Source organism: Paralichthys olivaceus, chromosome 23 (genome assembly GCF_024713975.1).
Source record: "Paralichthys olivaceus isolate ysfri-2021 chromosome 23, ASM2471397v2, whole genome shotgun sequence".
In the NCBI taxonomy this organism is placed as follows: Eukaryota; Metazoa; Chordata; class Actinopteri; order Pleuronectiformes; family Paralichthyidae; genus Paralichthys; species Paralichthys olivaceus.
In genome coordinates this window covers 11,291,205-11,313,921 of record NC_091115.1, presented here as the reverse complement: position 1 = coordinate 11,313,921, position 22,717 = coordinate 11,291,205, and the positions used below count along the sequence as shown (strand labels likewise).

The 22,717-nt window shown below is 40.9% G+C and overlaps 1 protein-coding gene across 3 annotated transcripts in view; it reads left to right on the top strand.

The window, feature by feature from the left end:
* tafa5a (TAFA chemokine like family member 5a) overlaps nucleotides 1–22,717 on the top strand; it is a 205,997-nt gene that overhangs the window by 180,413 nt on the left and 2,867 nt on the right. For 2 of the 3 annotated variants that reach the window (XR_011240184.1, XR_011240185.1), the window contains exons 3-4: nucleotides 11,723–11,850; nucleotides 19,573–19,760. Coding sequence is in view for 1 of the 3 variants with exons in the window: in XM_069520119.1 (XP_069376220.1) it covers nucleotides 11,723–11,850 (128 nt within the window). In the remaining 2 variants the exon portion in view is untranslated. The remainder of the gene's footprint in view (nucleotides 1–11,722; nucleotides 11,851–19,572; nucleotides 19,761–22,717) is intronic. The other variant, XM_069520119.1, reaches the window with a different exon arrangement.

Below are 22,717 nucleotides of genomic sequence, written 5' to 3'. Positions count from 1 at the left end.
TTCATGCTGTATTGCTGTTTTGCTTAATTGGAATTTGTTTAGCAGGCTTTGTAAGGGAGCAAACAGGGAATAAACAGATTTATGGGGAGCTCTGCCAAGTAAAAGGTTATGCATAATTTAAGGCGGATTAGTTTGGATGTAGAGGTCAATAAGGCTAAAAAGACAAGAATCATCAACATCCAGTAAGGAGAAGGGTCTGGGCCTGCACCGGCTCCCCAGACTCTTTATTAACAGACGCTTAAAGACCTGCTCACATGCTTTTGCGCACGTTGACACACTCCGTGCACACCTTGCTCATACGTCGGCACACATATAGGCAGCGGACAGAAGGAAAAGCATACGTGTGCGAACTAATTATATCTGTTTATTTCCGTTTGCAGCCTGAAGGTATTGTTCTACTTTAGTCTAAGTATGTCACTGTGTCATTTATCATCAAACTCAACGTAGTTGCCTTCATTACTGTCGTCCACATCATGATCACAGCTGTCATCATGACCCATCATTCCGGCGCTGCACTACCCCGCTCTTGCGCGTGTCCATTCGTCACGTTCCCTTGCTCTTTGCATTGCTTACGTCTTGTTCACTCGGCTGCTGATAATGGCAGCGTAGGCAAACAGCTTTTTCCCCCCACTTATTATTAGTTGCCTCTGTCGAACAGCAGTTCAGTCTCGGCACATCACGCAAAGTGAGCGAGCACAGTGCCTAAAGCCTTCTGGAGGCTGCAATAAATTTTGCAAGTTTATTTTGCATTTAGTGCAGTGTGTTAAAATGTAATGTCAAAACATTTAAATTGCAGTTTAACACGCCATCTTAGCTTGAACACACTGCACACTACACATAAATTAAAGAATGCATTCAAACCAAGATTCAGGTCGCCTGTTTTTGCAGATTTTTCTGATCACAGAACTGTCGTTACACACATGACTGAGGGACAGACGTGCTACAGGTTTCTTAGAAAAATGAAAACACTCGCAGTGACTGTATCATAACATATCAGGTGCATCTGAGGTGTGATTATTATATAGTTAGAAAATAGTTTTTTATAAAAAAAGAATTGGTGTTTACCCAGGGTGTTGGTTCTCCCATTTTATTTATATTAAAAAACATAAAATAAGAATCAAAAAATCAGTCTGGCATCAGTTGACCCACAAATAATTTCAGTCGCCTAATGTGTGTTCTGGTCATGTTTCATACAGCCACACATAATTAATTCTGACATTTAATATTTTTCGGTTTTATCTATCATCAATAAACCAGAATTACATTACAACAGAAGTTGTTTTTGTGTGTTAGGGTTTTACACGGCAGCTGCCTCCAGGTGTATATGTCAGGCGTTACCATTCACAGTTGATTTACTGGTGTCTCTGTAGACACTGGTGTTAAATGATCTCTTTCCCACAGACTCCTGCTCGCACTGACATTTCCTCCTCTGGTTCACGGTGCCTTTGGGCTCTCCTTCGTTGTACATGTGTGTTTAGTGGAGGCACGTGTGTTTGTGTGCGCGCGTGTGTGTACATCCACAAACATGGGATTGCTGTTGGCGTTGAGCTGTGAGGAAATGTCAGAGCACATCTGCGAAAGAACGATATCAGCAGTACCTGGTGGCCAATACACACGCGCACACACACGCACACAAAGAAACACGTGCACACACACACACACTCATACATAATAAAGAAAAAAACAAGCTCAGAGCAATGGTACACCACACAACCTGCCAGTTATGCACCACAATAGCGCCAAGCATAAATAGTATGCAGGGAGAGGAGGGTGTAGCTGGAAGCAGCAACGTGGCAACTGGACTTCAGAGAAGATAGGATGAAAGGTGGTTTAATTCTGCCGTGGTTCTCAGGTCCTTCATAAACAGGTAATGTCATGAATATATATCGCATAATGTAGCCTATATATTGGAAGATAACAAAACCATTCAACAAAAATACATTATTTGAAAGTATCATATGATAAACTTGTCAAAATGACGGAGAGCAGAAAGCAAGGAAATTGCAACAGATAGACAGAGACGGATAGAAAGCAATAAAAGCTAAATAAAGCAAAAAAATGTTATGTAGTAAAATGAAAAGCATGATGACAGGGGTAATGGCTCATCAATCGTTTTAGGTTGCTACCCACTGTAGATCGTATATATAAAGATGGACGACATGTCTCTACTTAGTCCCGTTAAAATATCTTGGATACAGGTGCCACCATCTTTTAATTGTGAGGGAATGTGGAGCCGGGGTCTGTGCTGTAGTGATCGTGGTGTGGAGCCGTAATATCGAGGTCTCACCGGTCCACACGCTCAACTGATCACGATCGAGTTTCAATTGTCAATCAGGACGTTTCATCCCGTTTTTATAGCATGTAGCCAGCCACCAGGGGGCGAACAAGATGAATTGACTTCATTTTTGCAGAGCTCCAGTCTATGCTAGAAACACAACTACTGGCTCATTGATTTATTCTGACATGAGTACTAGACACATTCAAATCACTACAGATCCACCAGTTTATTCACTGCTTATCATTTTATACACATCTGAGTCTTTTATACATATTTAATCCTTGTGCTCCTCCACATCTTTCAGGCCCAGTCATTAGACACATTCTGCAACTGTTTAAAATAGGAGATGAAAGATCATACAATTGATGTTATATGCGTAGGTGACACTCTTATGCATGCATGACTTGAGACACCCACATAAATAGCATACACACACACATACACATACACAGAGCTGAGGTCTGGAAATGTCAGTCAGCATGCTATCTCATTATTTCTGCCTCTTGAAGTTTCATGAGTGTAGAGGAGCTATTTGGGACACAAATTCACTTCACCAAAAACCTTAAGCTTTTTAAAAAAAGGGGTCTTGACAGCTTTTAGTGCACAGATACTCATCAGGGCCGCCAAACGGGTGGAATAATCTTATGAAAATCAGGAGAGGCAATAGACTGGAAAGGAACAAGCATGGGATGGAAAAAGGAGGTGAAGAGAAAAGACAGAAGAGGGGAGATGAGATGAAGAGAGATCAGAAATAGAGGGCAGACATAAAAGCACAGTGGGAGAAAACTGTGTGTGTGTGTGTGTGTGTGTGTGTGTGAGGGATGGAGGGAGGGAGGGAGGGAGAGACGAGTGGAAAACAAGACAAGAGAAAATTAGCCGAGAGGAGATGAGTTGCGAGCTGAGGAGAAGGGATGGGGAGCTGGTGGCTAATTACAAAGCGCAGGGATTTATTTCTTTGCATTGGGTTTTTCTCTCACATTCCGCTGAGCTTCCTCTTAATGCCTGCAAGGCTGGAGTCAGGTTGAGGGAGCGTCTGCCTACCACGGCAGGTCAGATAAAACAGTTAATTATCCGAATAGTAGATCCACTGTAAAAGGAGACATGGGAGGGGATTTCCATGATGAAAGCAAATCTCAAAGTCTTAATGGCACTCGTTAGCTTTACATGTAAATTCAAATTATGCACAGATGCTGATTGCACATTCTTGTGCATGTATGTGTGTGTTGTAGCTTCTGCAGTGCTTAGCTGACATCCATACTCCCACTTACATAACTCAAGTACAATGCAGAGTTATCTTTTAATGCCACATGAGTTTATGATTTCATGTGCTGCAGGGAAACGTAAAGACTGTTACATGCAGATTCATAGCACAACTTTATAAATTAGGGGAGCTAATACACCTACCTTGTTTGGTCCAAACCAAAATAACAGGTGTGAAAGGTGCCATGGATCAAGGTCCAGAGCCACAGTCTACAAGTTAGTCTGACCGCAAGAGGTGGTCTTGGTTCGGATCAAACTAACTATGGTTTACTTTGTTTTTTTCTTAATAATTTGGACTTTTGACAAATTCAGGAAGTTGAGTAAGAATAAAAGAATAGAAGACAACCAAGCAGCTCACGGGATTGCTTAATTCTATCCTCAGAAGATATAATGATTGAATAAAGTGAACTGGTTGATTCATTTTCTTCTTTCAAACTGAAAGACTGATCTTTTTCTATGCACTTTATTAAAAGAGTCAGGGGTACGCTCATCTACAAACCAATCAATGTCAAGTGTAAGAAGACGCAGCCCATGTAGTTGAAGACAACGGGATGCATGCATGTTATACAAAGGTCTTAACTCCCCTCTCTAAATTGCAGCGTGAAGCCAAAACAAATCGGTTCAGATGTAAACAACGTAACAAAGACATGAACCTTAGTTCCGACCTTGTTCTGGACGTTCAGGTGTGAACACGCTCTAAGAAGCAGGGAGCTGTAAGGTCTCATAAGGACTCATCAGGGCAGGAGTGGCAGTGAATTGACAGAGAATATATGTGAATGCTTGTGTATGAGGTTTTTGTGTGTCTCTGTAAAAAGCTCATTGTTGTGAATAAGCAGTGATGCTGATGTACTCGTGTCGTGCACATCTACGCTAACTAATGTGAAACTGTGACAAAAACCCTGAAATTAACAAATATGAGAACAACAGGATTTGTTCTTTTTGCTAAATGCACTTAGCGCCAAATTAGCTGTGCATGTGCTCAGTACTTTGTAGTGTTCGTAGTGATGCAGATACTGGAACTAAGTACACAAGGAGAAAGCTTGGATTTAAAAAGTTTGCTTTTACCTGCAATTTTCAAATGTAATTGGCATACTAAGTGGTTATTATTTCTGTTAAATAAAATGCTAATGCTCAGGACCCAGTCAGCATTTCAGAAAAAGTAAAATCAGGAAACCAAAAGATAAAAGAAAGTTTTGAGCACGAGGGAAAGAGGCTGTGGATGAATTTCTTGAGAACATATAACTTCTCACCACTGTTTCAAAATAGTTTGATGTGTCTAGATTTGTCAGATTTTAATAGTGAGCTTAGAATGAAGCAGCATTGCCTTCATTTTCAGAAATGATTGCTAGTGGCCCTATCTTGTACGGGTGCAGGAAGTGTCTGTGCTAGTTTCAGACCAATACAGTTTTCAGTTTCCCATCCAGTGACCTCGTTGTTGAAATAGCTAATGCACTTGTGCCCATATGAGCACCCATGGGTGTGTTGGTCTTAAATGAGGTGTGGTCTTGCACATCCTGTGTGCATTGCTATCTTGAGGCAAAGTGTTTGTGCATTAGACCAAAACAACCTAGTCTGAAGTCAATGGCGCAATAATTCACTGCTATTATGTGAATGCATTATCAAGGTAGTAATATGTGCGTACCTGAGTGGGTGCACTTATGCTGGCGGAACCATTTCTTCTGTGTTCTCTGTTACTACCTGGAAAGTCTGCCCTTATAATAGTAATTGCCAAAGGTACTCTTGGCTTTTAAAGGGAACAGGAGATGGTCATCTAATTGCATTATTGAATTTTATAACCAAAAGGCACCCATGATAAATTAAGGGACCGAGTCCAACTCTTTTGAACCATGCACCTAGTGCAGCTATTTTTTATTTTTTTGTAAACTAACTAATTTGGATGTGTCCTAAATACTCATGCCCTGTGTGCGTTAGACTTTGCACTTAGATCATTAAAATAGAGCCTTGACATTGGATCAGCTGCAGGTCTATCGTTAACACTAATATCTTTTAGCAATATCTTTTGAAAAATAGAACTAGTTTTTATGTTTTGATCCGTTTTTGCTAGAAATTAATTAACTCAATTCCTTAAAATGTTCAGTTACCTTTTATCATGAGAGTAAGAACTGTGCCAGTGTAGGGACTAGAGTAAGATGTAATACATGAAAAACCTTGATAGTCTTTCTTGAAAGCGTTTCAAACACTTTCAATAAAGACTTTGATTTAATTATCTTCATAACCACAGATGCATGACTTTACTTGTTCAACCAGATACTAGTGTAGACATTTTAATGATTTATTAAAAGAGGGAAGGAGTCCGCGGCGGCTACAGATTTCACTGCTTTGCCTGTAGGGACAAGAAATGTATGTGAATCTTTTTATTCGTGCCTTGAAATGTTTTGAAAATGTTGCTTTTGTTTCAAATTCCTATTTATATCTGGTGTCCGGCAGCAGCAGCTGATTCTGCCACCTGCTCAGGCCATATCTGATGTGTACAGTTTGTAATTATCTTTGCACATCGTCTTATCTTAGCAACATCTCCTGGAGAGTGCTGCACTGCATTTATTACACCAGATCTGATCTGTGGTTGGAGCTACTTTCTTTCTTTCTTGTCAGTTTTCTTACTATTTTTCTTGCTTTCTTTCTCCCCTGTGCTCTCTCTCTCAAACACACACACAAGCCTGTAAGCCCATCTTTCTCCTGCCATGTCAGGCTTGGCGTGGCATTAGACAGAATTTATTAGGCCAAGATGCTGGCTGTTGACATGAGTGTGATCTACCATTTGGTGGGAAGATAAGTGCCCCATGGAGGGTGTAATAATCTTCTCCCCCTCTCTCCACCTTATCTCCTGCTGATGAAAGCATGGCTGATACCTTCCCTTACACATAGCATCAAACCTGTGTGTGTTTGTCATGTGCGTGTGTTATTTTTAAAGGATGTTTTTATTTTACACCACCCTTGAGTCGTAGTTTCAACATGAACCACAACATCACACTAGCACAGCCATGCTACAGTCAGATGGTAATAGAAACTGTCACTATCAGCCAAGATGTTTAGTTTACTTGGTGACGTGGATCCAAACGTGACAGATAAGGCTCTTATCTTGTCTCCACAGTTTGGGATCACATGTTGGCAAAGTCTGTCTGTGTAATTTCTTTTTAAAACTTTAGATTTAGCTGCTGCTTCATTTTCAATCACACTATCCTGCTACAAACGTAATATAATGAAACCATATCATTAGAAAATGTATGTTGAGAATCAAGAATTATTTTTGTAGAAATATTGTAAAATTGTAATATTTATATCTATTTACACTTCTTCTGACAGTTTTCCAATTCATACTTTTTCAGCTGTTATACAATTTTTGCTGAGGGTCAAACATGATCAGGAACGTTCTTATTTCTGTGCATTACACGTGCAGCTGGAGCCAGGAGGTGATTAGCCTAGCTTAGCAATTTGATAAAAAAAAAAATTCCAACTTAATAATGATACACATGACAGAGAGGTGTGCATTATGATGCAAGAATAGTTTGAGAGGTTTCTTTGGGTTTTGACTGTAACGCTGTGAAATTGGGTGAATTACTTAGCTTGCAATTATTTAGTTAAAGTAACTACAGTCAAGCTGATAATATCCACAAGGGAACAACCTACAAACAGTTGGAGCATCTCATTTTATCTGCCAGTAAAGTCGTATTATTAAATCATGTGTAATTCATCTTTGATAATTAAGTTTCAACTGATTTATGTGTACATCTGTGACCCTCACACAGAAGAACATTTCTTTACATGCATACAGCATTCATTCTCTCATTTCTATCATTTACCAGACGGTGCTGTGCATCTTCATCAGCTGAGGGTCATCCCATCGAGTGATAATTCAGAAGTAAAAGAAAGTCTGTTAGTCAATTATATAAGTGAGCTTGTTGTCAGTTTTAATAAGAGAAAATTACAGTAGTGGACTAAATAAATAAAAAATATTTAACACTGTCAGGCTTTGGCTTATTGCATCTGACAAGGTTTTACTTTTCACTTCAGTGAATGGTGTTTTTATTATGTCAGTAAGTTTCTCTTCAGCTTTCTTGCTTCCTTTTCCATTTACAAAGACTGCTTTAAATCCTTGTCTATACACTCCACTTCAAGCTGCTAAGGTAGTGCTGGGAGATAAAGTTTCAGAACTCTTTCTTACTTGACAGAAAGAGAAATACTGTGTACATTATGGGTAAGTGTCTGAGCTCTTTCTTGAAGTTAAAAGAAAGAAGAAAACAAACTACCCATAGCTTCTATACCTGATAGCTAGTTTGCATGATAGGTTTTATCAGTTATCCCATCTAACGCACTCTGGGGTCAATCTTTGGGGAGAATACATGATGAGGGAGAGAGCAAGGCTTCTACATCACACTTCCTTTGTGTATTGGTAGAAAGACAGGGGAGCTAGCATGTATCCCTGAGGAACACCTGAAGGGACAAACTATACAGAGAAGGTGTCAAGGCCTGTGTACTGTTCAACTGAACTACCTTGCAACTATGGTCATTTCATGACACATGGAATCAGAGTTTTTTTTATCGTTGATTCAAAATATCTCACTGTGATAAGCGGAAAATCTAATCCGACCATCTTTCATCAGAGGCATTCATGGTGTTGCAAATGTTTGCACACAGGAATGAAAAAAGACAGCTTTAGACAGATTGTTTTGCTTTCAAGAAAGATGCAATTCAAAATCTGGCGCAGTTTCAGGGACTGTTCATTACCAAAGATGCCATATGCCTTTGGGATGAAAACTCAATGGGGTTGTAAGAAGCACTGTAATCATAGAGGCCGAAGGGGGGCAGACAAAATTCAGGACAGACAAGGAATTACCAACCAAAAATTGTCTTAACGGGTAAACTGTACGGAGTCTACAGTAAAAATGATCCGTCAGGTGGATGGAGTTATGTACACTTAGCGCTGTACCTCACTTGTGTAGCACGGCTGCTCTCAGAAGAAGCCATTGCTGACAACACTGCATAGTTTTCAGATTTTTCAGCCATTTGAAATGACCTTGTTCCACATTTTCCCTGAGGTGAAAAAATATTTCAGTCACACATACAGTACTTTAGATCATATGTGTGCAGCCTTAAGGCAAACTTCAGCAGTGCAAAGTTATTCAACCTCAAGTAGTATGTCAGCAAAATGCTCTCAACAATAATAATTCATAACAATGATGTCAATTCCCAGTTCACGCTTGACTGTGCTGACACAGTGTTCATGGTACTTTCATTATTTGGTCGTTCAGTGCTTGGAAAGGGGCACATACAGTGTTTCATGGGTTGATTGATATATAGATATTGTTTATGTTGAACACATTCTTGCATTGCTACAGCTTGATGCTAATTGACATACACATGTATGGCAGCTACTGAAGGTGCCTGTAAAGCAAATTTATAGATAAATATAGAGAGAAATCACACATTTTACAAGAGAGCCTTTACGCTGTCAATGCCATTTGAAAGAATAAATGTAATATATGCCTCACAATTCTAAGTTTCACTAATATCCAGTAAATAATTATATTTTCCATCCACAAATGTGTGGGCCCAAAATTAATTTATATCCATTATCTTGTACATATCTTTGTACTGGTCACTGTTATCTAGATACACTTATTCTCTACTTTGTCTTCATCCTCTGTCCTTCCATTTGAATTAATCTCTTCGTCCCTTCTGTCACTGATTTACAGATTAATGAGGTTTTTGGTTCTTATTTAGAATCTTTTCTTTATACGATGTCAGACTTATTACGATTTGAGCCAACCTGACACACAAAGGCACCGAAAAAGCAGCACATTACACCAAGTGGATAATGATCCTTAAATCCACCTTTTTAATGCCCTCAAACTGGCAAAAGCCAGAAGCATTATGTTTTAAGGTTTTCCATCGGTCTGTCCCACTGTTGTCAGTGTGATATCTCAGGAGAGGACATTTCTTCAAATTTGGTACAAAGGCTCACTTGGACACAAGGATGATCTGATCAGACTTTCTTGGTCAAAGGGGAAAGATCAAGGATGCTGTGTGTAACAAAACATGAGAGTGATATCTCCTTAATCCCATGAGCACATTTTTTCTTTTCAAGTTTGGCACAAACGGTCACATGGATTAAATGATGTTCTGCTTCGAATTTGGTCATAGGTCAAGGTCACTTTAACCTCAGGTCACATGTTTTTGGCCATATTTCATGCATTTGGAAAGAAACTGATGTAAAGTGCAACAACCACAAAGTGATAATTCTAGTTTCTTTCTGTATTTTGTTTTCACCAAACAGCCATTCTTTGAGCTTTCCTAGAGCAGAATAACATTTGTTCACAAATCTAATGTCTTTTTACAGTGAAACTTTCTCAAGATATCGAACATCTTGGAAGTGGCAACAAAAATATATAACGTTTTTGACTTGCTCCTTTCCTCTGGCTGTTATCATATATTCTTGGTGCAATGTTATTGTAGCAGCACTGTTTCAGAAGCCCAGGTTTAATGAAAAATTCTGATCCTTTGACGTCTTTGTTCAAACGCTCATTGATGATTCATTCTGCCTCACTTCCTTTCGCAGAAAAAGCTAAATGCTTATATCACGCTGACCCTGAGGCTGCTAAACTACTGCTGATACTTTACTGAGCTATAAGATGGTGGCAATGGTCTAAGAGTCAATTCCAGTTTTTCTTTCTTCTCTGTTTGACTCACCCCACAACCCTGTCAGATGAGCTATGAATACACAGTACAGCCAAAGTCCTTATAGGCAAGTCTCACCAGTTGGCAGCCATTTTGGCAGTTATTCTGGGCTAACAAGACAGGCCCCAGTCCAAATGAATGGGGAGAGAGCCCCAGAGAGAAGTGTGCTTTCAAGAAACTGCATGCATAGAACCTGTCAAATCTGATTTTTATTTCAATTTGTGTGTTTGAAAAACTAAAGTTGATCTTCTGTGCTTTTTTGAAGTCCTGCTACCGCATAAGTTGGAACTGTCGTGAACCTCAACTGTGTCAACATGTTTGGCCTAAAATGTTTTCCAGTTTGGTTGTTGTCATAACAATTGGGCCTCATGCAAGAACTGTTCCTACGTCAGATGTGTTCAGTTGTGCGTACGAGTGATTGCTGAGAACCAATTTTCTCGTATTTCGAGGTTTTCTTAAAGGTACAAACAGAATTTTCGAGTGGTCCAGACCTGTTGTTGGTGTCGTGTGAAATTCGGCCACTGTTTTCAAAATCCCTTAAGTCCACTACTGATGCGTGAATCTGCTAACCTCATTTGTTGTATCTGATGTCACAAGTTGATGAAACTTCTCGTGACAAAATGTGGGAACAGACACGCTCAAATACAAAAAGAGGTGCAGGAAGATTGCACTGCAGCATCACTCTCTCCTTACTTCATTGTCACTATATATATCATTGGCTTCATTGTCGCTTAGTGATTAAGTAAAGCCTACAGTGCAAGTGAATGTAATAAGCTGTAGCCTGAGGCTTTTCTGGGAAATCTCGAATCTTTGTAGCTGAAATGTTGGACTTAAATAAAGCAGAGCAGATTGAGATGAAGTTCAGGCTCTAAAAAGTACAAATTACAGAATGTCGTTATGACAACGTCTTGTATGTGGAGTGCATTAAAGGTCACAGATCGTTAAAAACTCTGTAAGACATATTTTTTTGTCACTGGTGGTAGCTCATGCATGAGGCTCCAAAAATATTCCATCATGTTTTGAAATGTTGCCGAAATGAAGGAGTGGGTGTAAACCTGCTAAATATCGTTTGTGATGTTTTTTATTTAATCTACCTGACTGGTCACAGCTCTCTCCATCTCTCTCCATCTGTCTGATTCTCTCCATCTTCCCCTCATCTCTCACTGTCATCCCCCGCTCCTGCATATCTCACTTGTCTCTTTACTTCATTGCTCTCCATCTACTTGCATATCTCATCTCTCGATTCCAGCCTTCTGCTTTTCACAATCTTTTCCTGTATGTATCCCTCCATATTTTGTCACCCCCCCTTTCCATCATTTTCCCAATGTGTTATATCTTTGCCCATATCTGTCTTTCTCCATCTCTCATCCCCTAACCCACTCACTCTATTATAATCTTTACATCTCTGCATCCACATCTCTCTATCGTTTCTCTTCATCTGCTTTTTTCTCACCTTTTCTTATGATTCTGTCTTTCTGTCTTTTGCAGCTGGCATTGTTCGGAAAAAGCAGTGGTGTGAGATGGTGCCATGTTTGGAGGACGAAGGCTGTGACCTGTTAGTCAATAAATCTGGCTGGACTTGTACACAGCCCGGAGGCCGAGTCAAAACCACCACGGTGAGTTCAGGCTCTCTTTTAGCCCCGTAGGTAACAATCCACTCGCAGTAAACCAGTAGATGTGAGGAAACTGTACCCGCTGCACCCGTGGCACTGACAACATGAGTGTCAGAGTGGGAACATGAAGCATCTGCACAGGAAATCCATTTTGCAGTGAAACTTAATTGTCAATTCATCATTCAGTAAAATATAAAATTGTTGTGTGTTGGCTCCATAAACTGTATATAAAGATGGACGGCATGACATCAAACTGATTGTATTATTTGATGCTATATGGGGTTGAAACGTCACGATTCACAGCAAAAACCAGCTCACGATTGGTCGACGAGGACAGGACTTCACTACTGTGACTCCACCCCTCTATTACTACACCATGCAGTAATTATATCCAGTGAACTCTGGCTTCATTTCTGGACAGTGCTACTTGGTTTAAAACATGTATGTTTGTTCAGTGCACTCCAATACATATAAAGTCCACAATGTAAGCTCATGCTCCTTCTGAAACACAAATAAACGTCTTTTTAAACTCCACACATGGTGATTAACAACAGTTTTTCACATTATACTGATGTGCTAATTAATTGCTCACATAAAGAACCCCAGTGTGTAAAGACCTCCATTCATTTGATCCAATAATAATATGAAAATAGTGCAGGTTTAAACGCCCTAATCAGGAAAATATTGGGTCCTGCACGAAAATTGAATGCACCCTAATCGCTACTTGTGGCTCCTGTGGTTGCTGTTGAACATAAATGATGGAATCTTGTTTTATTGAATTACACTATGGTGAAATACATCAAATCTACTTGGCCATCCAGGCTCATGATTGCACCTTTAAGCACTCTAACTGCTGCCATATTAGTGTACTGTGGGCCAGCATGCACACTCAGCTCCCGGTTTAACATTCACTTCACAATCAGCTGAAAATGTTTCCCTCCTTGTCTTCAGCTCGTCTCTACAAACTGTACACGCTGTTTGTCTACTTCCTCATCGCCGGCAATTACCTTGAATTAGGGACGCTCTTAATGTTAATGATGGCAGCAGATGGGGAGCCGGTGCTTGCATTTGCGAAAGATGCCGCCCATTCACTCATCTGCTCGTCCTCTCCAGCCCTCCCCCTCTGTACTTCACCCCCAACTCCAAAACACACACACATACACACCAAAACACGCCATCCTACCTACACCCACCCGTAATATTCCCCCCGCAGGCTGTGTTGGAAAACACGTAAACACTGTTGCTCTCCTGTCCGTATGCACAGTCTATACTGTAGCAATTAGAGAGGTCTGAGTCAACAAACATGTTACACAACTCACTCACACAATCACACACAACACGGCTGCCCTATCTTTGAATGTCAATGGGTGAGCACTGAGGACCGGTGGGGCATCGTTAATGCATCTGTCATGATTTAGTCATCAGCTGACTAACTTGTTTATGCCTGTCCGCTGAAAGACAAACACACATATGTAGTACGATACACACACACTGATGATATGGGTTGTTATCAGTCGGTCGCGGCCCCCATGCTGACACGTTGCGAGTCGCATGTGTCTGTCACGCACCCTGACGCCACCCTAAATATACCTGGTCACGGAGGTGACAGCTTTTACATGTTCCACACACAGTGTAATTTGTTATCTGGGCAGGCAGAAAGCCCCCCTCCCCACACACACACATACATAGGTAACATAAACATGGCTCCATTTATTATATTTGACAGATATAAAAGTGTGTGTCGGAGGGGGTTGACAATGCAAATATCGCTCTGTGTTCGTAGGCTAATAGATGTAAAGCGGGTGCATTCTGGGCTGCATGTTAACATGCTCTCGCTGGTGTCTCTCGCTGTGTGTTTTCAGCCGCTTGCATATTCATAAATCCGTGTCCGCGCTTGGCCTACATGTACACTTCATATCCTTCTGTGGTTGTCAGTCACGGAGACTCTCATCAGCTTATGCCGACAATATGCAGGATGTGACAGGTATTCCTCGCCTGCTTCATTGGCTACTTTAAGCTCGGTGACAGCAAGTCAAATGGCTGGACAGCTATGTGCACTCATCTGTGCCAGTCCGTGTGTGTCCGTGTGTGTGTGTCCATGTGTGTGTGTGTTTAAGCAGCTTTCACTGTCAAGAATTCTAATAACTGGCAACAAGCAGACTCGGGTCATTGTTTAAAAGTCTTCTGAAAATATTCTCCTGTGTGTGTGTGTGTGTGTGTGTGTGTGTGTGTGTGTGTGTGTGTGTGTGTGTGATGGACTGGCCTGACGTGACTGCTCCCTTTAATCTCAAATTGAAGCAAGTCGGGATGATTCGGGACATCACTTCAGGAGCACACACGTAACCTAAAAATTGCCTAAAATGCATTAAAGGTTAAGGCTGATTCTCCCAAAACAGAAATTGCGTAAGCATCTTGTTATCTGCAGACCTGAGGGAGAATCAAGGGGGGGAACATAAACAAACGATTTACTCCTCATCCTCCCTCTGGTTAATTCTGAACAAATGGCCTCTTCCCTAAGGCGTTTCAAGGTTAAAGCCAAAACTGCAGCCACCCCGATATTGCTCAGGGATGACTGTCGGCCGTGCACAGTCCAGTGAGCATGTCTGACCCGTCTGTCAGGTGTTTGTGCAAAACACATCAATGCAGACAAACAGACATTTCCCTCAGGGGTATTTGACTAAGCCAAGTCAATCTGACTCAGCCCCATAGCCCCCATAAAGGGCTATTTTGGACAAATGTCAAGAGGTGGTTTGCGTGTGTTGGTCAAATGCTCGAGAGTTTGTGTTTTCTCTGTCAAACAGAAAGGAGGTTGTTGTTCTGGACGACACCACTGACCTCTCCTCCACCTGTAGTCAGCAACACGGCTCACTTTGAGTTTCTAGGCGGATTAGATGTGTGCTGCGTGTCCTGCCTCAACCCACAGGACGTCACTCAGCTCAGCAGTTTGATGTGCTTCTTTTTTTTAAATAACATACTTGTTTTTCCACTTTTCCTCTCTGTCCATCTCTCCATGCATTTGTCTTTGTGTGACCCTGCTTTGAAGAGATTACATGTTCCAGTCAATAAAAAAATAACGGAGTATAGATTTTTCTAAGGCTGGCGCCAGAAGAAACATATGAAGATTGATATGTACATTGCTCATTGTTGACAGTGACATTTTGAGTGAGGTTGCTTTTATCACCAGCGCACAAAAAGGACACATATCAAACAGAGGTGCAGTTGTAAAGCTCGAACAAATATTTGTGTCAGTATCAAGAGTCTTTGTGACACGTTCTCCTCTAAAGCACTGACCTAACAGAAAGTCAGAGGAATCATATCAAGGTTTTAGATTAGAGAGGGCGTCTTGCACAATTTTCCTTGAGTTCACATCTTTATTTAAATCATCGTGCATTTTTAGAGGACTGATATTTATGTGTGTGTGCAATTTGGTTCAGATACAAATACAATCTTTGATTTAGTCCATTTAAATGTGGTTTCATGGGAATGTTGGGCTTTGGCAGAGGTATGCACTCTATATTTATATATATAACTATATTTTACTTTAAGACTGTGAGTTAATTAAGAGCACAGAGACAGTTTTGTTTGTGTAATTCCATGTCAAACATCACTCGTATAACATGAATATATATATATATATACGCCACGTTATATTTTCAGATCTAAATGAAGGAGCAGAATACAATATGTATAAATATAATCTATAAAGTGCCATCAAATTAATCAAATAAATACTTAAACATAAAACTAGTAAAAAAACAACAATCTCATCTTACACTCTGTACATGTATGTATATATTCACTGTGTATTTATCTCCTCTAGCATAGTTACCAACTAGCTTACTAGTAGCCTGTAGCGGTATTGTATTCAGCACAATGCATCACCAGGACTGTGCTGCTGGTCACCCAGGACGTTGGGATCCTCTCTGACCCCATCAGGCTCTTTACACTCCTGCCATCTGGCAGGCGGTTCAGGAGCATCCACACCAGCAGGTTCAGAGACAGCTTTTACCCACGAGCCATCAGGCTACTGAACTGCTGACATTTACACTTGAACACACACACACACCATATACACGTGCAGTAACACCATGGCAAACATGGACCCTGAGGGGAAACTACTGTTTACATTGTTTACACTAGTAACTTCAACTCCCATCATTATTATACACTATTATACTACAACAACTCTTTTTACTTACTGTGCTGTTTTCCATTTATATGTAAAGTAAAATGTAATAACTGTAAAGGTTTGAAGTTTTATCAAATACATGGTTATAAACTACAACTATTTCCAAAGGCAAATGTTTGCTGATAGCAAACTGACATTGATTTTTAGTTACACCAACAAAAAAAAGTAATAGGGCAACTGATACAACTCCTCAACCCTATTAAATATTTCAATTAAAATTTAGTGTATAAAAAATACAAACATTGAAGCATAAATGTTTTTCTGTGTTTTCTATGTCATCATTGTGTTAATATTTGAGGAGCTTTTACAAAGAGTGTCAATCAAATACTTGGTAAAAACCTGTTGAACGACCATGTTTAAATTTAGAAATAAACCTGTTTGCCGTCATTTGTGCCGCTCTGCTCTTATTACATATTTCACCCTCACAGCTCACAGATTTATGATTTGTGCTGTGTCATAAAAATAAAAAAAAATTTCACCATTGGAAATATGAGGGACACAGACTAAAAAACAGACTCTGCATGTGCAATGCATAATGATACATTCCTCAGATAATTACCATCGGTGTAGATATCGTAAAAAATATACTTTTACAGTGCATTGTGGGATAATATGGCTCCATCAAATGCGGCATAGGCAGCCACAGTTTCCTGGGTCTTAGCATTAACTAATTCTCGCTTAGGGTCATTATATACAGTTGAGTTGGCCTTTGATTTACATGATTAACTAATGTTTGCTGCAGTCAGATCATATGTTTCTATATAAACACTATTATGCATCAGGGTTAATTACTCCAAAAATACTTACTTCTCTACATGATGCTAATTGATACATATATACATCTTATCACACAGTGGCTGCAGTCAAGTGCTGCCTTTCTAAAGCACTTCCTTTTGGAGAGCGATATGTAGTCTCAGCAGTCATCTCCTATAAACCTCCTTCTCTCAGTGAAAGGCTCACTGCTGTCTCTCTCCAGAGGGGAGGATGCTCCACATCGTGCCCTCCACCATTTTAGACTGGCAGATGAAAAGGCGCAAGGAGCTATTTCTCCCTGCATGCGCCGACGCGGGGAGCTCGGTTAGACAGAGGCAGAGTGAGCACGCCATTAGAGGAGGGAAGCGAAATCACCTCGGGTTATCTCGCAGCTTTTGTGACAGCCCGATAAGACGAACAATTCAAAACATGGACAGAAAAGGGAGTGCGAGGGAAGAAAAGAGCGATGTGAGTGAAAGACAGGGAAGGAGATTTGAGCCAGTCAGATTTTTGAAGCATTAAGTCATTTTCAGTTTGTGGCCGTGAGGCTGTGTCTCCCTTCAGTATATGTTTTTGTCCTTTTTTTGACGGCTGCCATATTGTTTGCACAGCCCCCTAAAGAGCACACATGCCTTCGTCGGTTTTCAAGAGATTATAACTCAGCAAGTCACCATGAAACAGCATTCATCATCCTGATATCCAGCCAAATGCAACCAGTTATTGTTGAACACTGCAGTTTTCATTTGTAATAATGCAACACAGCATCATTTTCAGACGGTGCACTCATGAAACAACTGAATTGACAAAAAAATTTGAAAAAAGGACTTAATCACACGTTCCAGGAGGTCAATCTGATTGGTGTATTTAGGCTTTGAAAAAAGTGCTATGAGCAGAAGTGGCACCTACTGAGAGAAAGACTGTGATTACCATAATCAAGACTTTTTCACCGAGGAGAGATTAGATTAGAAAGACGAGTTCATGGGCCTACTGGAGTCTCTGCAAGTGTAGAACAACACTTGAGAGTAGAACCTTTGCTAACACGAGCTCTGACGGATGATTTTTCTGTATGTCTATTCGTATGTGCACATTCACACCAACAGCCTTTTTTTCCAAAGGGTGTAATTTACACAAGACGATCCCCAGGCCTGTCTGTGTCTTCCTGTAAGCTTCCGGAGTATTTACACATTTATACAACTGCCAGTGACAGCATGTGTTCGGCCGAATATGAAAAAGCTCTTTCGACTGGGGTTTGTAAGCAAGTGCTGAGGGCCTCCCCCCACCATGCATCCCTTCATTCTCAGCCCCCTCCATCACATCCTCTCTGTATCTCCGTGGAGCCAGCTCAGCCTGGGCCTGATGGGACCCCCCCCTTTCACCACCACCACCACCACCAGCCTCATCACCAATCCCACCCCCTCTGTGGTTGTGGGTCGGTACCGGCCTCAGTAATTGATCCCTCTGGGCCCTCCAGGCACATCCAACTGTAGATTGAACAGAATCACCACTAAGGAGACAGCTGCTTGGCCACCACAGACTGAGAGAATAGGAGAAAAGAGAAAGAGACCCTGTTGCTGCTAACCATTAGCTCTTTCTGCCAGCCTCCTTCCTAGTGGAAGCCAAGTCAGCACATCTCGCCGGCATGGGAGATACCAAGTCTTCCATTTTGGGAAGCTGGGGATTATATTGAGACAAGGAAGAGGGAATAATGAGAGAGCTTGTTCTTTTAGATTCTGATCAACAGTGGATGAGACCGTTGGATTCATTTATTGTGTGACAGTGTGGCAAACCTAAGGCTTCTTCAAGTTTCACCCATTTTTACATGAACAGAACAGGTAATTAAGTCTCTTTCAGTATCTACCATTTTGGAGCATTGAATGTTTATTCCTAGAAGCAAGCAACATATATCAATAAGTATAACACACTCTGTCAAAAATGTATCTCCAAAATCTCCTCCCTTCAGGAGTAAGGAAAAACTGCAGTTTTCAAGTTTACAGTGTATTTTTTTGTTTTGCCTAATATATTAGCAGATACCCAAAGGACCTGGATTGGTAATGGTTTGAGCTAAATGTTAGCATGGTAATTATACCTGTTAGACATGTTTAACAGGTATAATGACATAATCACCTGCTCAGTTTAGTATGATTGGCATGCATACATTTGCTCTTGAAGGCATTTGGTCATAAACCAAGGTATTAGACATTTTTGACCTGATGATGAGACAGAAAAAAAGTTAATGGGTCACCCTCTGGGGATTAAGAATGTCAAGGCCACCCATCCAATTGAGATTGTTGAGTCCTTGGACCAGTTCACATTATAAGGTGTGACACCTGGATGAGACATACTTTCAGGTATTATGCTTGAGTATAAGTGACATTGAAATAATGAATTATGGATGAATGCTGTCTTTTATAGCCATTTCATTGCTTGACAATTCAATGTTAGTGACAAAACAATGGAATACACAAGGCCTCTTTGTATTTTGCTTTCATGTGCACTATTGTTATGCAGGATAAGTCCCAGTTCCTCTCTCACACTTCTATATTTAACACAAGAGCACATTTTACACCGAGCACGTCTCCAGTTTTATCCAAAGCCACATTTTCGAGACACTTCATGCAGACAAATCGATAACGGTGGTGGTGTTGATGTTGGTGGTGTGACTGTGTCTAAATATGGAAGAGCAAAAAAAAACTCAAAATAAAAGTCTGCATCCTCGTTTTGAGCTTGATAACCATACCGCCTCCCCTTCCTCTCCTCTTCCCCCGCTGCCTCTCTCCCCTCAGGCTCTATGACGCGACAAGAGTCCCCCACGACACTCTTGCACTATGGAGAGCATTGATGACCCCTTGACAGACAGCCAAACACCATCTACCACCAACACCACCAACAACACAACAACTCAACCCAAACTCTGGTCCCGCAAAGACAGGAAGCAACACAAGAGCACCAAGGGCCTCATGGAGGCAGCAAGGTACAGAGGAGTTGTTTCATTTGTGACTGTGACACTTACAGTGATTCTATGTTTCTGCAGTGGGCAAAATATATTGTTTCTGTTCTGGAGCTTTATGTCTGAGAAAAATTATTTGCAAGGTCATGTTGATCTTGATGAGGTGTTGATACCGTAATACTCCTGTTAAGTGTGTATTTTGTTTGTGTGTTTCTCTGTTATTTAGCATCATTACATAAAAACTACTGAGTGTTTTACCACAAAACGTGGTGGAAGGATGTGGTATGAGTCAGAGAAGAACCGAACTTGGTGTGGATCTGGATCAGGTGACGGATTCAGGATGTAGTTATTTTTTCTTTCCATTTAAAGGGCGTTTTTGAACATTTTCACAGATTTCCGTGGGAATTATTCCTGAATCTAGATGAATAAAATTTGACATATTTGAGATTCAAATCTAAGAGTGTTTGCAATTTGGTGCGACTTAATTGAATTTAAGGGGACTGTTGGGCCTTCTAGTTTATTAGTCTTTTTTCTGAATCTGATTAAAATCATTACAACCAATAGTATGTCTTTTTATGAGTCCACAAAAAACATCAGAGCATGATTTGCAAACAACATGAAGCAGGGACACAGATACGAGCACACATAAATCCAGATACAATTTAAACAACTGTCTGCTTGTTTGATATCTTTATTTGACTTATTCATTTTTCCATGAGCTCACAAATTCCCTGGCGTGTGTTTAACCACAGAAAATCCATGTGTGCAGTAATACTAGTAAAACCCGTCGGGTTTATTTGCAGCTTGTTTTTTGCTCTGTATTGGCATGCCTTAATATTGTCTTTAAAGTATTGTGTCGGATGGAGTCTGCCCACTCCCATAAAAATGAGGCGCCAGACCGTGCCTGATATTAATGCATGTGATTGGGAAATAGAGAGTGGCCATGCTGTAAATTTAGCGTACAGCGCAATAAAAAGGGATGAGGCCAAAGTCATAAAAATGCCCAGTCTCATAGTCCCATAGAGTTTATGAAAACCAGGCTTTTCTGCTGGTCAATATTGTTAGCATTCATGACCCATTTTATGATTCAGTTTTGAGAATAATATCTGATCCTGCTGCTTTTCAGTCCAGACAGCAAGTCTTCAGTGGACATAAAACTAGAAGACAGGGTGGAATGCATGCAGCAGACTTTTGACAGTGCAGAAGATTATTGTCCATTCACGCACAGAGGAAGCTATAAGATAAGATGACGGTTCCACATCACGTGCAGCACGGTAGCTTACGATGCATGAGGGGATATAATCTATACATTACAGTGTATTAAGGCAGACACTTCAGGCGCCTTCATGTTTGTATCTTAACAAATAAGTGACATTTTGTTATTTGCCCCTGATCCCACTGTGGTTGAATGTGTTCTAATGTTCCCTCTCAGGCATTCAACTTCTGATCATATTGAAGAACGCAGATAGTAAAGAGTGTTTGCTTTGATGTTCTGAAGAAACGTGGTATGAGAGGATTGATAATGACATAACACTCCGGGTAGCTTTGAACTTTCTCTTAATGTGGAATGGGGCCTAGTGTCTGGAGGCCTGCACATACACGTTCGTGTATTTTGATCTCAGTATCTGCTTCAGGCATTATTCAACTTCACAGCGTGTAATGAGCGATTTCCCTTCCCTTATTAACCTGTGGATCATTCCTAACCGACGAGGATGAATATTCATGTCGCAGGCTTTTGTGTAGCCGGCGTGCTCCGATCCGAAAGGGAAGCGTGCTCGACTGCACAAGACTCAACGTTAAACAGCGACGACATTAATACAAGTTTAGTCACTTGATGCGAAAAGCAGGAGCACTTAAGAATGACAGATTAGCAGAAAGGGCTTTCGTCCATTAGCTGATATTTTGGCATCAACTTTGCTTCTCTGGAGAAAAGCTTCCAGACCAACTAGATAGAAGTAATGATTCAATCGCACGTTAATTAATCAACCGCAAACCCCTGAGAATTAAGCATTTGTCACATCTGTCTGTGTCTGGATAAAGAGTTCGAAGAGGCAAAGTAGATCAATTTTCCTCCGTGCGTGCTCGTTCACACGTTCAACATGCACGCTGTCCACACTGTGACATTTTGATGGGAGTCAGCAAGAGTTCACTCAGAGAGGAAATGTCAAGCCGGGGCCATATGCTTGGATGCGTTCGCTTTCAATCGGCTAACTCCCCAGCTGGAGAGCGAGTCCATATGTATTGTGAACGCAGTTTACTTTAGCTCCGACAGATGTGGCTGCGTGCACCTTCACTTGAATGCACATGGAAAATGCATATCAAAGCCAGCACAAGTGCACATGCACTCTCATTTATACATAGGAGTGTTTCAGCTTTGCCCGGAGACAGGAAGCTTCATATGTTGTCAACATCCATGAAATCAAATGTTTTCCCTTGCACTCGATTGAAAGCTGCCGGGCACATATTGATATGTATTGACTGGATTGCTTGCACCATAACAAGAGGAGGCTGCACAGGAAAGACCTTCACACAGGACTCTGTGTTACTATGACACCTCCTGCAGGTATCAGCCTCGCTCCAAAGTCCAATTTTCTCTTTCTGGTATTGTTTGAACAGTCATGGCCGCTGCACTTAAAGTTCGTCCATGTGTTCAATAGCCAGACCACCACCGCATCACATCTCCCTCAGCTCTGCACTCCCCCAGCTAAAGAATGTAAAATATTCTGGTGCCTTTATAAGATATGAAATAGAGTAATATGGTCGTTTTCCTGATAAAACCCGAAGTAATAATCACCTAGGGCCTGTGAATTTTATTCATAGGGTAAATTCAGCTAATATTCACCTAACGTTCCTTCTTTTAATAGAAGGTCTTCCATTTACATGAGAGAAGATTTGTGTGTGAGATTCATGGGGGACCATTTGCCACAGTGTGGGTGTGAGAAGAAGATAGAGGAATATGGAGAGAGTATAAGGGAATTGCC